The 14,711-nt window shown below is 37.0% G+C and overlaps 1 protein-coding gene and 1 pseudogene across 3 annotated transcripts; one reads left to right on the top strand and one right to left on the bottom strand.

The window, feature by feature from the left end:
- Positions 1 to 1,596: 1,596 nt before the first annotated feature.
- LOC124884113 lies at positions 1,597 to 10,272 on the bottom strand (annotated as a pseudogene).
- yif1b (Yip1 interacting factor homolog B (S. cerevisiae)) lies at positions 8,086 to 14,709 on the top strand. Of its 3 annotated transcripts, none has more exons than XM_047391775.1 (8): positions 8,086 to 8,243; positions 10,300 to 10,402; positions 10,536 to 10,665; positions 10,762 to 10,866; positions 11,208 to 11,344; positions 11,860 to 12,015; positions 12,102 to 12,195; positions 13,468 to 14,709. In XM_047391775.1, the coding sequence occupies exons 1-8, from the start codon at positions 8,207 to 8,209 to the stop codon at positions 13,621 to 13,623; spliced, it is 918 nt and encodes a 305-aa protein (XP_047247731.1). In that variant the 5' UTR covers positions 8,086 to 8,206; the 3' UTR covers positions 13,624 to 14,709. The 3 variants fall into 3 exon arrangements, with proteins under 3 accessions (XP_047247731.1, XP_047247730.1, XP_047247729.1); XM_047391774.1 differs by having other exon boundaries at positions 8,100 to 8,252; XM_047391773.1 differs by having other exon boundaries at positions 8,125 to 8,252; positions 10,285 to 10,402.
- The last annotated feature ends 2 nt before the right edge of the window (positions 14,710 to 14,711 follow it).

Genomic DNA, 14,711 nt, shown 5'->3' with positions numbered 1-14,711 from the left:
ATAACAGGTTATATCAGTTTCTCATTTCTGTTACCAGGAAATCTTGTTACCTGGAAACCTGCTTAGACAAAATAAATATTGGTGCTTTACCCGTCTCTAACCTCTGCAAGTGGTTTTATTTAACAAAGTTTAATGAAACAGCCGTTTTTGGAGTGGGTTTTATGTTTAGTACTCCTTAATGATCTGGCCAGAGTTATTGCTTTGCAACTGCATGTTTTATTTAAAATAACTACCAAACACCAATTAAGAAACTTATTTTTCAAATATCAGGTAACCTCATGACAGATATTCAAACATAGAACTCTCCTTCTGCAGAGCATAAAACTATAAAAAATTTAAAATAAGAAAGAGTTCATACTCCAGCAATTTAGGTTTACATAAAAAGCCTATCTTAGGGGCTCTGTTTGATCATTCAGGGGTACTGTATACAAATATTTGTATTACAATTAATCTATGCCAATAAATTGTTAGGAAGACCAATAAAATTAATTCATATTGTAAGTTTATATAATACCTATTTGTCATGATCCTCCCATGTTTGTGTTTCTTGTCTGTTCCTCTGCACTTCCTTGATTATTTGCTGTGATTCCTATTAAATTAGGTTTATGGTTCATTCTTGCGTTTAGATATTCATGTTATTTCCCTGGATTTCTCCATGTCCCTGCACATCTGTGTTAATTAGCCTCCCTCATTCAGTTGCTCTGCATTTTCCTGCCACCAGCTACTCCTCATTCCATCTAATTAGCTCTTCTAGTTCATTGGTCTGTTCTCCATCCTGTCTCCATATTTATACTCTGGTTTTCATTGCTCTCCACTGGATCCTACTGTTTGTCATGCCAAGACTGTTTACTACCTTTCTCCATTTCTGATAACCTGCCTGTGTTCCATGTCCTGCCTCTGTCTGTAGGTCTACCAGGTTCATTATTAAATATTCAAACTCACCATGTGTCTCCCACACTCTGGTCTGCACATTGGTCCTGCCAAACCCCAGCCAAATATGACATTAACATAAAATGTCAAACGTTTCCAGTGGAAATGTATTTAATATTCTAGTTCTTGCAATTACCCACCACGTATACTAATACAGTTTTTATATCACTTTCAGCCGCTACAAACCGATGAGGCTTGTTTGTCAGATTAAAGGGACCTTTTGAAAATAATAAACTGACTTTTCATTAAGCCCACATTTTTGTATAAATTTTATTTTTCTTCCTTGGTCTGATGTAATGGGCTAATCTTAAATCTTTAATGTGTTTTCCTTAGCTGTAAGCTGAAAAGAATAATAATTAAGAATTGTAAAGCCTTGAAAACATCAATCTCTGTGTAAATGTATATTGTTTCAATTTAGTCACGGAAATTAATGAAAATGAGAGATCAAAACATTTGATAAGATAATTTATTTCTTTTTCCTTTTTTTATATTATTTGTCATTTCAAAAACAGAGTTACAGAAAAGATGTAGATTGAAGCATTGCTTATTAGACCAAACCTTAATCCATTATCAGTTTAAACAGATCCTATTAATCACATATTAAGATAACAAGAAAGTTAACAATACTTTTGCAAGTTTATAATTCTCCATAACAAGAAGGAAAAATAAAAACACTGTGATTTAAATGTATGCCTTGCTTACAGTGGAATTACTTATTATTTAAAAGTAATTTGAATCTCTGCAATATTTTGCACGGTTTTAATTCATCAAATCATTTTCTCAACGCAAACACTTTTTTCACAAACACTGGTTTTAATTTTGAAAGAAGAAAATTGGATTTACAAATATTTGTATGCATTTCCCTAACCCACTGGACATTATGACATGTATGGAACTACAAATTATTGATATAATGAGCATAAAAACCTCATTTACTTATTTAACAAGGATGGTAAATGAGATCTGACCAAAAAAAGATGTAATTCTTTCAACATACAAAGATTTACTCTGTGTGCCACCACATTTCAAAAGTTTGCAACTTATTCCCGAACTTGTTGATCAGCATTGCTGCCGCTTCGACAGTATGTACAAAATCCATCAAAGGAATCTGCAGCACTACCCACTAACAGTATGTTTATTCATGCCAGACATTTTGTCTCTCAAGATGCAGATAAAGTTTGAAGATAATATTGTTTTATTCTTGAGATTGCATATGAGTCACTTTCATTAAACATGGTGTTAAGTTTTATTGTACAGAAGATTTATTTTTCAAAGCACGTACTGCAGCTGGTCCTAAAACTCCCACCGCAGCCCCAATGAGTCCCCCTGCCCCTGCTGCAATAGCTATAAACAGTGGAGCTGCAGCAACAGCTACACCAGCACCGATAGTAACGCCCACTTGAGCCAATGTAACAACCAGACCTTCTTGAATGAATTTATTTTTCTTCTCTGCCTTCTCTCTTGATACTCTTTTATGTTCTTCTTCAAGCCACTTCATCTTTTCCTGTAACGCCTCACCTCTCAGCCTAGCCCTCAGTTGCTCTTCTTGTCTCTGTTTTTTCTCGGCCCTGGCTTTCAGAATCTTCAATGCTTCCTCTCGGATCGCTTTCTCCAGCCTCCTGGTACATTAAGTTTGTGTAAAAGGTTCCTCCATTATCACTGATCATGCTTTTTATCTTTGAAAGCAGCTGAGGTACCTGGCCACTCATAGGATTTGTATTTGAGAAAACATGATACCTCCAGTTACACTTCTCAATCAAATAGCTAAGCCTACCACATCTGCTGAAATAATCTTCTATTGTGTTATCTCTCAGCTGCTCACCGTGTGTGAAAAGAACTATTGAGTACTTTGCAGCTTTTTCACCAAACACCTGCCCCAGCAGTTCAATGGTGTTCTGTTCTTCCTGTGTGAATCTACCCAGCCTGATCACAATCAGGAAAGCGTGAGGGCCGGGGGCTGAGAGAGAGATGCACTGTGTCAGTTTTCTTAGTACTTCTTCCTCTTTGTACTTTGTATCATAAATTCCTGGTGTATCGATCACCGCAACTCTGCATGTGTTCAGCACACCTCGGGCCTTTCTGCACTCAGACGTCACAGAATTGGGAGAGAGAGCAGTTTTGAATACTACTTGATTCAGGATGGTGTTCCCACTGGAACTTTTTCCGTTTCCTGTCTTTCCAATCAGGACTACACGGATATCTTCAAGTGGACCCAGATCTACTGAATAAAAGAGAAAACGCAGGTATTTATTGGCTTGTTTGAACATTGTTTTAAACACGTAACGAGATTAAGTTAAATTGCCAGTGTCAAGGTCGGCTGTATTCATAAGAGTTACACTGAAGTACTGGACAATCTAAAATGAGTTTGTAACTTTGTAAATCAATAAAACCACACCATGAGAAATAGATAGAATCAAATAAAAATCAAGTCACAAAACAATGAATAAAAAAACAATAATATACAGTAATGAAGATTTAAAATCAAATGGAATAGACATAAAATAGATATCAAATATAAAATATCAAATTGTGACGTCAAAGAGCAGCCAAGTTCAAATCCACATGGTGTAAGTATGTGTTTAAAAGAACTTTTAAATTGCTAAACTCTGTGCAGTTCTTATGTGGGAAGGCAAGCCCTTCACCCCAAAGGTGCAATCACACTTTTCTTTTTAGTTTAGAGCTTGGAACATCTAGAAACATCCACATATTTTACCTCAGTGGTCTAAATGAAACTTGGTGTGAAAGATCCTGCAGAAAGGATAGAGCAACAAAATCTAATCTTAAAATCAGTGGAATGAGGCCAACACTGGAGAGATGTGCTCCTGGTTTGTGTTGAAGGTACGCAGCAGGATTCTGTACAAATTGATGACGATGAGGAGAAGACTGGTTGATGTCCTTGTAGAAAGAGTTTCAGCTGTCTAATTTGGCTGTGCATGAATATTTTTTTCAAACAAACAGGACCTTGGCTAAACGTTGCAATTGAAATAACTTTTATACGACTTTTCACAGCCGGTATTGTTTCACTGACACTCTGCAAACCAACCGAGTATGTTTGAACTTTAATTGCTGGAAGGATCCTTTTGTTGACTTGTTTTAATGTCATGAATCGTTACAGAACCATCTGCAAAATAACACTGTTTGCATGTATATGAATTGTGAAAAACAGTCACTTACCTGTCTCCTGATCTGTAGTAGTTGGGCTCTCAGTGATAGCTGGCTGGCTTTGTATCTGAGCACCGTCCTCCATGGCTTTGCCCGTAAAACATCTTATGCAGCTCTGATATCTTCAAGAAGTCTCATGGTTTTTTACAGTCAGAACTCCAGCTGGATTACATTCCAACACTTTTATTTCCCAACAGTCTGACGTCAATATGTCCATAGAAAGAGAAAGTAAAGTAATATAGTTTTACCTTAAATCAGGAACCTTTTCACTTTCCTGTGAACAATTAGAAAAAAGATGAAAAAGCAATAAATATGACTCAGAGTATCTTAATTGTTGTGATGGAATAAAATGCAGAATAATGGCTGATTAAATCAGCCATCAATATGTGGCAGCAATGTTGAGTTTGGAGGCTGATAGGAAACCTAAATTTTCATAGTTGGAATTCTGACTTTAGCAACAATTCATTAGATCTTTCTGACTTGGACGTCTGAGTAATGATGGAAACCCAGCATCAGTAAACGGGGATTTTACAAAATCCTGGTGCAGAAGTCTGCAGATTTCAACAAAGATGACGCTTTTTTTTATTTATCTCACTTTGAAACTGATTCCCTGATGTGAAAGCTACAGAAAAAATGGTAAACCACATCAATAAAAACACAAATCATGATTATTATTGGGCACTATTATTTAGGCATAATCAGCATACTGTAACTTGAGCATGGAAGCTTTGCTTCCTCTGGCACTGGGAATCTGCAGCACCAGACGTTTCGGATTTATGTTTCCGAAAGAAGCTGAAAATGATGTGTTGTGTTCCTTCTACTTAGCAATTATTTGCTATATGATTATGTGGTACAGAACATGTGGTTGTTTCCTTTATACAGGCAACAGTTTCTGATTCGGTGAGTTGTGTGCTGATTCTGATGCTACATTTGATCAATTTTTGCTACATGTCCTTATGTTAAATTTTAATATGTGGGCTAATATTTCACTTGGCCCAATCTACTATAACCTAACGTTAAAACAAATGAAAGAAAAATCATGTTATTGACCAATTACCAAATGTACATACATGAAAAAGCTTATTGTGCATGCACATCTTTTGTACTACTGGTTTATGTGTAATATAATGTTAATACCACTTTTAAATTAGTTTTTCCAAAGAATCTAAAGATGTTTGTTGTTGTTTCTTAAGTTAAAGACCAGGTTCCCATCAGATTTACTGTCACCACTGACACTGGAATGTTGCTGTGTCTGTTTTGGAAAAGTGTTAAACCCACTGTCTTTATACCTATCACTCTACATTCATACAGAGACAACAGGTTATATCAGTTCCTGATTTCTGTTACCTGGAAATCTTGTTACCTGGAAACCTGCTTAGACAAAATACATTTTGGTGCTTTACCCGTCTCTAACCTCTGCAAGTGGTTTTATTTAACAAAGTTTAATGAACAATAATGTTGCCAATAAGATATATTTCCTTTGCCTTTGATTTTTAGTACCTAAATCATAACATATGTTGTTGGAAATACTGTAACATTTGAATTTTTCCTGATGAAAAGTTTTTAGTACATGCTTCTTAAGATATATGATAATATCAATGGACATCCTTAACGTTAAGGTCATGATTATGTTTGAGATTTGTTTTTATTTGCTGCATTCATCAAATCTATAGAATTATTTGTGTCCGATTAGGAAATGAGGGAGAGCTTCCTCCCCTTTTGTTTCGGGTCGGCCTTACTGCCACAGCTGAGATGTGTTGCAGTTTGTTGGCCACTGCATAAAGAGGGCCATCTCAAAGCGCCAAAACTTTCCTCCATTATCACTATTTATGCTTTTTATCTTTGAAAGCAGCTGAGGTACTTGGCCATTCATAGGATTCCCATTTGAGAAGAAATGATACCATGATACAGTCACACTTGTGAATCTAATAGCTGTCACATCTGCTGAAATAATCTTCCCTGGGCCTTGATCTGCAGAGATCTGGTCTGTAACTGTTGTAGACTTATGCTGCTTGGACTGATTACTATGTGACTAAAAGTGTACTTTTAAAAGTCAAGCATATTGGTTCACAGTGGAAGGTAGCAGGGGTCATTTTCATTCCTGACCTTTTTTCTCCCGTTTTGTAGTTAGACAGGGAGCTCAGCTATTGTAACTTTTTGTTTTCTTTTATATAGACTGCCTTTTTTTTATTTAGCAGGGGGGGTATGTTTGTTGTTTTGCCCCTTGAGAACCCGAAGCTTAAAGCTTCCCTGTGTTTCGTTCTTTTTTGCTTGACTTAATTGTAAAATTGTTTTCTACTGACATTAACTTTTTTCTTTACTTTGTGTTACACCTTGTGCCAGACAACATCTTTGCTCTTTAGGAGGTTGTAACACTGAAGTGATTTTTAATGTCCAAACTGACAAACTTTGTGTATTTTTGCAAATATTCCCTCATTTCAAATTTGATGCTTGCAACATGTTTTATGTCCATTTATGTTTTACATGACACCACAACTTCATTGGGATTGAGGTTGTAGTAAAAATATGGAAAATATGTTGTTCATTTGTATTCACCCCCAGTACTTTGTAGAACCATCTTTCACTGTTATTGCAGCAGCAGGTTTTTTGGGGATCTGTGTCCAGCAGCTTTTCACATCTAGAGACTAAAGCCTTTGCTCATTCTTCTTCGCAAAATACCTCAGTCTTAAACAGATTGAATGGGGAGTGTCTGTGAATCTTTCACAGATTCTTAAATGTATTAAGGTCTAACTTTGATTCAGTTCTAAAAATGAATATGATGTAATTTGATGTAAGCTATTCCATTGCTCTGGCTGAATGTTTAATGTTGTCCTGCTGGAAGGGGAACTTCTGCCCCAGTTTTAAGTCTCTGGCAGTTTCATCAGCTTTTCTTCTAGGAAGCTTCATATTTTTCTCCTTCCATCTTCCCAAAAACTTCTATTGGCTTCCTTGAAAAACTTTCACGACAAAGACAATTGGTATGGCAATCACCCATCACTATTTACAGTGCTCTCTGAAATGCTCAGAGCTGGTTTTGCTTTGTGTTGGTCTATCACCTAAAATCACAATAAAATTGAAGTTTGTTACTGTAATGTGACCGCGGTAAAGTTCAAGAGATATAAATATATATTGCAATGCACTGTATTACTTGCTGTTCATTAAACAGCAAGTAATCCTGGATAGCTCAAGGTCCACCTTAATCTATGTTTTCTAATGCCAATGAGGTTCTAAACTTCCTTGGACTGACAAATTGTCATTTAGGTCGACACTTCTGCTTGCCACCTAATGGTTTGCCCTGTATTGAGGAAAGATCCTCCCTTACTACTCATCCTTACTTCTGGGCATGCTTTCTGCCACTTGTTAAGGAATGCTTCCAATTTTTACTGGACAAAAATATCATAATCTAATAACCATAATTGAAAAAAAGAAAATACATGAAAAATTGCTTAATTGCACATACTTTTATCAAGTCTGCAACTGGATAAACGTGATCCATGATCCAAGATTTTTCAGATGGGGAGACTTACATTCACATTGAAATTAAAACAAGATCATTTTGAAAAATGTTGGAAACTGTGGCTAAACTTCATGGATACTAGAAATACATTCTAAAGTTGAAAATGAATTTAATTAATATTTATTAATATTTATTCATTTATATTTGTTTATCTATTTACCTACACACACTTATTAACTTTTTGTATGAGTATGTATGTATGTATGTATTTATGCAGAGATGTATGTGTGTATATATATATATATATATATATATATTGATATATATGTATGTATATATATATATGTCTGCATATATATAAGTTCTTGAAATAAAATGGGTTTCTTCTTCATTTATCTTTCAATACAATTTATACAAAAAGATGCCATTTTTATTGACAAATTAGGTAAAACAGACTGAGTCGAAGATTACCCTTTCGAACACTAGAGGGCGGTATATTTTTTTTACCAGGCTTGACCATTAGAGTCGTCCTTGGAAAACGTAACGTTCACTTCCGTGTGAATGTCATGAATGAGTTTAACTTCCCTTTCAGCTCGCTGACTCCATCTGATTTCAGTTGGAGAGTTGATAGCTGCTGCTTCTGTAAAGTCAGTTCAGATGGATTACACCGCCGCACAGAGCGGGTTCAGACAGCGTAAGTTACGTACGTGATTTCGACTCCAATCGACAAGTGTGAAGAAGAAGATTGCAGTACTCTCACTGGAAGCTGCTGCTAGCTTTCTACGCGTAACTCTGTGTTGTCCCGGCTGAAGCTAACAATAAGTTGAGCTTTTAATAGACAAACGTAGTATTTTCCTGTCTTTTTTGTCTGCGGCTTCACTAACAAACTTATCGTTGCCAACGCTACTAACCAGCTAATTTATCTTTAAAACCGGCTAAGCTAGCTAACATTTATCTGGGGAGTGTTGTGATGTGGGTTAGCATTTCAATTTCTTTTATAGTTTAACAACTGAAAAGCAAATATGGTTTTGTTTTGTTTCATTTTGCTTTTATTTCTGCTAAAAATAAAGATTCTGTCCGTATTCAGAGTGCTTGAATGAATTGAAATAATATTTTTATCAACAATGGCAGCACTTGTGCGCCACTTTTTCATTGCAGTTATACAAAATAATCAAGATAATCCTAAATTGATATGGGCTCAAGATGTTTTTGTGTTGCCAAGTTGCCTGAATTAAACTGAAGAGACAGAAGTCCTTAATATCTATTTTGTTCAGTAGCAAAAACTTAGAGGTTGACACAGTATTGTACCACATGTAAAACCCATCAAAACACCATACGCGCAATATTACGATGTAATTGACAATACAATGGCTTATAATTGAGCTAACAATTCTTTTATTATTCACACAATGTCCCTTCCACTGTCTGTGATCTTTAGCTCCCAGTCAGTAAAAACTCATATCAGGTGTGGGAGCTTAGATCATTCAGCTGGCCCAATATATGACGTATATGCGGAGTGTGGATGCATGATACATGAGATATTGTATACTACTAAATACTGCGTACAAGTAGTTCTTTGCAATTACAATATTGCAGATATTGATATAGCGAGGACGACTGCGATTTAATATATCGCTCAGCTCTAATGAGCACTAAGACCATTGCGTGAAACAGAAGTGGCTAAATTGTGTCGTTTAAATATTCAAGGGCTCATTAATTTTATTGGACACAATCATATTTAAAGAGCTTAGTTCCTCAGCCATTTGTCCTTTACCATATTTTGTTAGTAATGTCTGTGTGAATGATTCTTTCGTAAATAATCGAAACCTGCTGTTGTCAACCCTATTTTAATAGATGGTGATCCTTTGTTGACTTGTAACTACAGACCAATTAGGGTCTTGACTCTAATGTCAAAGGAATTAAGAAAACTTCTTGCTTGTCAAATTAACGATCATTTTAAAATGAATATCTTTTTGCTGCTTCCAATGCAACTTGTTTTTACCGCTGACCATTTTACAGAAAATGCTACATGTTATTTCTCTGAAAAGGTTATAAGATCTCAATATAAATGTTGGATTGTATGGGCTGTTTCATGACCTACAAAAAGGGATCTCCTGTAGTGGTCTGCCGCAGCAGATCTAAAGAAGTCTCTAACTAAAAGACGCTGTGTTGTTGTGTGACAGTTTCATGAAGAGGATGCTCAGGGTTGACCACAATGTTCTTCATTTTATGATGCACCTTCTTTGCACAATCATCTCAAGTTAACCATATCATTCTTCTGGACAAATTTATTGGTTTTAATTTTTCTCTAGACTTATCTTTTGTCCCATTCACAAGCTTTTAAAATGGAAAATTGCAAAAATAAATTGCTATGTTTACCTGCTGGCGTCCCACAGGTGTCTGTACTGGGTCCATTTCTCTTTACTATGTACAGTTAAGTTCAAATTGCCAATGTGGTATCAGCAGGTAGACTGTCTACTGAGGCTCTGCGGTGGCTTCATATTAGGTGTGTTAGGGGAGAGACAGATTTAAAAATTGCAGGACATTGGCCCCTCATGACTGGAGTTTGACACCCTTGTTCTGAAGCACATAAACAGTGGGAAGAAATTCATGCTGGTCTGTTTCATTTCTCTTGGCTGACTGATGCTTGAGTTGCTAATTCTGCTCGATCAGTTGTCTGTTAGGAAAGAAATTTAATTCATCTCTGTTTGCCATGTCTACCTATTTAAATGCAGTTTTCTTCTGCATAGAGCATAATATGCGTCTGAGGAACAGTTCTGTGGACAGGCCCGATGGCAGCCAGTTGTTTGATGACACAAGTGCAGCCGTGCCTGGACCTGAAGGAGCCTACAGGTGGGAGCTGTCTTTGGATTGGCCTCATACTAGAATGAATGTTGACCAGTGGTTGAATCAGCACGAAAACAAGCATTTTTACAACAGCATTTTGAATCCTGGTTTTTATATTATTTCAATAATTTCTTGACAGAAATCAGCAGGCTGGCCCTCAAGCAGCAGGACTCCCTGGTCACTCCTTCCTTTCAGACCCCATGTCCAACCTGGCAGTGGCATACGGCAGCTCACTGGCATCCCAGGGGAGGGAAATGGTGGACAAAAATGTAAGAGTGCCTACAGATTCAGCTGATCAGCAGCATCTACAGTAGTGATAACAGCAACATCAAAATAAGTGTTTTCTTTGTGTTTGTTTATTTTAGCTGGACAGGTTTATTCCAATATCCAAGCTGAAATACTACTTTGCTGTTGACACGGTGTACGTGGGAAAGAAGCTTGGGATTTTAGTTTTCCCTTACATGCACAAGGTACCCTTGGGTTTACTACTAAGACGCCCTTGCTAGGAAGTTATTCTATGTATTTATGATGGGCTTGCACTGTTAAAAATAAATGATTTAAATCAAGAAGTGTGAAAATGGAATTTAATAAATGCATTACTTTTAGATCTTCTCTGATTTGAAACAATCTGACACATCCGTGTACCTTTGTCTTGAATGATATAAACCAGATGATCTCTTTTTTTTATGTTTTAATCTCTGCATCAAGATTCTTGCTGTTGTTACAAACATTTAAAATAAGCCATAAAGTATTTAGGCCAAATTTGAACAGTACAGGTCTGATAATTGTGTAAAATTTGTCTTTTCTGTAGAATTGGGAGGTGAATTACCAGCAGGACATTCCTGTTGCCCCGCGCTTTGATGTAAACGCTCCTGACCTTTACATTCCTACTATGGGCTTCATCACATACATCCTGGTGGCTGGACTGGCTCTCGGCACACAGAACAGGTACAGTTAGAGTCGTTTTTCTTTCCACGCTGCAGTTTTGTTTTTGTAAAACAAATACAGAACAGGCATTTGTGCCTTTTATTCACATTCAAAGACGTCAACAATACGTGTCGCATTTCTGAGGCTGATATTTGTTCAGGTTTTTACTGCTTCAGTTCGATCTATGTGCTGAAAGGGCTGGGTTTTAATTTTACACCCTGAAGATCACCAACCTGAGCCAAATGAGCCACATCGACCCTCGATATACCGGATCCTCGTCTTAAACATTCAATAGATGGATTCTAGCATCTGGTCAATTCAAATGTTTTCCATTCAAAGACCGGTCTAGATAGTAACTGTTATAGTTGATTAGTTTAATAGAACAGTAACAGTTTTAGTAGCCAAAACCACAAATATGACTTATTGTGGTGAGTAGAGAAACTGGGAATAAATGGTAAACAAAGAATTAATGTTGACTGATGATAACACTGTGATAACAACGTAGTTCCCAGTTAAATAAATCTCGTGTTCCTCAGGTTTTCTCCAGAGCTTCTGGGAGTTCAGGCCAGCTCAGCATTGGTGTGGTTGATCATGGAGGTCCTGGCGGTCCTGCTTTCACTTTACCTCGTCACCGTGAACACAGACCTCACCACCATAGACCTTTTAGCCTTTTCAGGGTACAAATATGTTGGGTATGTACTGGTGTATGTCACTGTCAACATCATCGTTTTTTCTGCAATATCTTTTGTTGACCCTCAGACCATCTCTGTCTCTCCAGAATGATTGTAGGCATAGTCTCAGGTCTTCTGTTTGGAAGGCCAGCTTATTATCTCTCTTTGATGTGGTGTTGTGCTGCCATCTTTGTCTTTATGGTGAGTATGACACATTCTTCAACTTTTAATCTAATAAACCTTTGCACACTATTATTCAGAATGCTTGTACCTCTTCCTTACACATTGTTACAAGTATGTCTATATGCACATGTATGACAAACGGAGGTAATACGATGTTACGACCTGTGCAGGACTGTTTTCCTGATTCTGACCCCTATTGCCCCCTTCAATAAACCTTGTTAATGTTCACCCAGAACTTATATTGGCTTGGTGCTTTTCTCAGCTTTTACGTCATGTTTTCCTCATCCAGCTTTATTAGCCAAACTAATGACATTTATTTATACAGTGTGTTAAAAAAGTATTTACACCCCTTATAGAGTTGTTATTCCTTTTTTTTGTCACAACTAAATGTTTCAGAAGCATTTTTGATATGACAAATACTGTGTATGAAAAAGATATGACCTGAGTAAATGCAGAAAATCTGTTTTTAAATTATAATATAATTTATTAAGATAAAAAAGGGATCTGAATCAACCTGACTCTATATGAAAACATAATAGCTCCTAAAGTTGTTGTTGTCCCACTCTTGGTGGCAACAACTGCCTTCAAGTGTTTGCAATAGCTGGCAATGAGTTGTTTACATCACTGTGGAAAAAACCTTGGCCACTTTTCGTTGTAAAATTGTTTTAATTCAGCCACATCGGAGGGTTTCTGAACAAGAACCACCTTTTTTGGGTCATGCCACAGCATTTCAATCAGATTTAAGTCCAGACTTTGATTAGGCCACCTGAGCTATTAATCAGAGGTGAATCTTAAGGTCACAAACTCATGACTAGACTTCTCCTTCAGGGTTTTCTGCTAGAGAAAACCCTGAAGGTTCTATGTATTCCTACCAGCCCTGAAGCAGTGAAGCAGTCCTGACTATCATACTACCACCATCGTTCGACTCTTGGTGTGATCTATTTCTGAAACGTTGTTGGGTTTTATGCCAGATATAACAGGAAACACACCTTCCAAAAACTTTCAGCTTGGTTTTATCAGGCCACAGAGCATTTTCCAGAAAGCCTTGGAGATCATCAAGATGTCTTTTGCTAAATATGAGGCTGGTCTTGGTGTTGTTTTTGATCAGCATTGGTTTCAGCCACTACTGGAGGTTAGACCCTCACAACTCCAAGTTAGTTCACAGCTTAAACCTCAGTTAAAGATTAACACACAAAGCTAATCCCTCCAGCATCGTAGAAACATCATTTTTCACCAAGACCGAGCAGCCGTCCTCTTCTTTAATTAATGCTTTTGCATGTTTCCGAGCAGATCCGCACGCTGCGTCTGAAGCTCTTATCCGAGGCGGCGGCTGAAGGGAAGCTAGTAAGAGGAACCAGGAACCAACTGAGGATGTACCTCACCATGTCTATCGCAGCGGCACAGCCCATCTTCATGTACTGGCTCACCTACCATCTGATCAGATAAAAGCTTCAACGCTCACTTTTGTAGAAGAAACTCTGCTGCCTGCATGACATCCTCTCAGAAACAAAACCAAACTTTCCATTAAGAACCACATCGCTAAACACACTGAGCAGAACACGAGCTACCGAAGAGTAAAGAGGTGACCCCTCCTCGGAGCACAGCCACGTTGTTAGTTTTGCATTTTTTATATTTAAAGTCTTTAGATTTTGGAGCAAGAACAGGTGGCTTTAATTTCTCTGCGTCCTTACTGGGTAATTGCATGTTAACTATGTTTTAATGAATATTTATGTATGTTTGTGAATTGTTTAAGCTGTTATGTTGCAGATTTAGCTCTGGTCTGGTCATCACAGGTGGTATTTTTAAGCCAGCACAAGGAAAGCAAATCAGTCTCACACAAACCTTTCTCTGATATCGTGAAGAAACTCAAATTCAGGTGTTTAATTGATCTGCTGCTTACAAAAGTCACATGAAACATTTAGGCAAAGCTGAATGTTTCATGTGACTTTTTCTTTCGCCTGTTTAATGAGAGATGTCAGGCTCTGGGGAGAAAGATTTGCTGGAAGGAAAACATTTAGTTGCAAAATCAAGTTTACTGCTCAGTAAATGTAATTTAATATCAGATATTGTCGTTTTGATGTTTGCGATATTAAGTCTTATTTCCAACCAGGGTATATTTCAGATTGGCGTAAACGATTTCAGGAAACGTTCTTTGCTAATGAGCTCTTGAAAGTGCTACTGAAGCTATGTTTGATGAACACTTATTTAAATAGAAAGCATTTAGTCTAGAAACCACGGGTTATTTTACCACTATACACAGCTTTGATGCTGAATTGAAGTCGATGTTTACTGAAAGTGATGAAATGAAGCCACTGAAACATTTGACTGATAAAGTGACTCGTGTCAAAATTTGCTTGTTTACTAAAATGTTTGTAGCTGAATTTGTATCACAAAAACAGAATTACTCTGACTGCAAAGAAGAAATAAGACATTTATCTGTAAAACAAAACATAATTCACACACACAACCAGGTTGGACATGTTTCAACTCTTTTCTTTTTATTTTTTTCAAAATAAAGAACTGTAAGACGTTGC

The sequence above is a fragment of the Girardinichthys multiradiatus genome, chromosome 18, assembly GCF_021462225.1.
Source record: "Girardinichthys multiradiatus isolate DD_20200921_A chromosome 18, DD_fGirMul_XY1, whole genome shotgun sequence".
Lineage (NCBI taxonomy): Eukaryota > Metazoa > Chordata > Actinopteri > Cyprinodontiformes > Goodeidae > Girardinichthys > Girardinichthys multiradiatus.
This window is presented reverse-complemented; position numbering and strand designations above follow the sequence as displayed.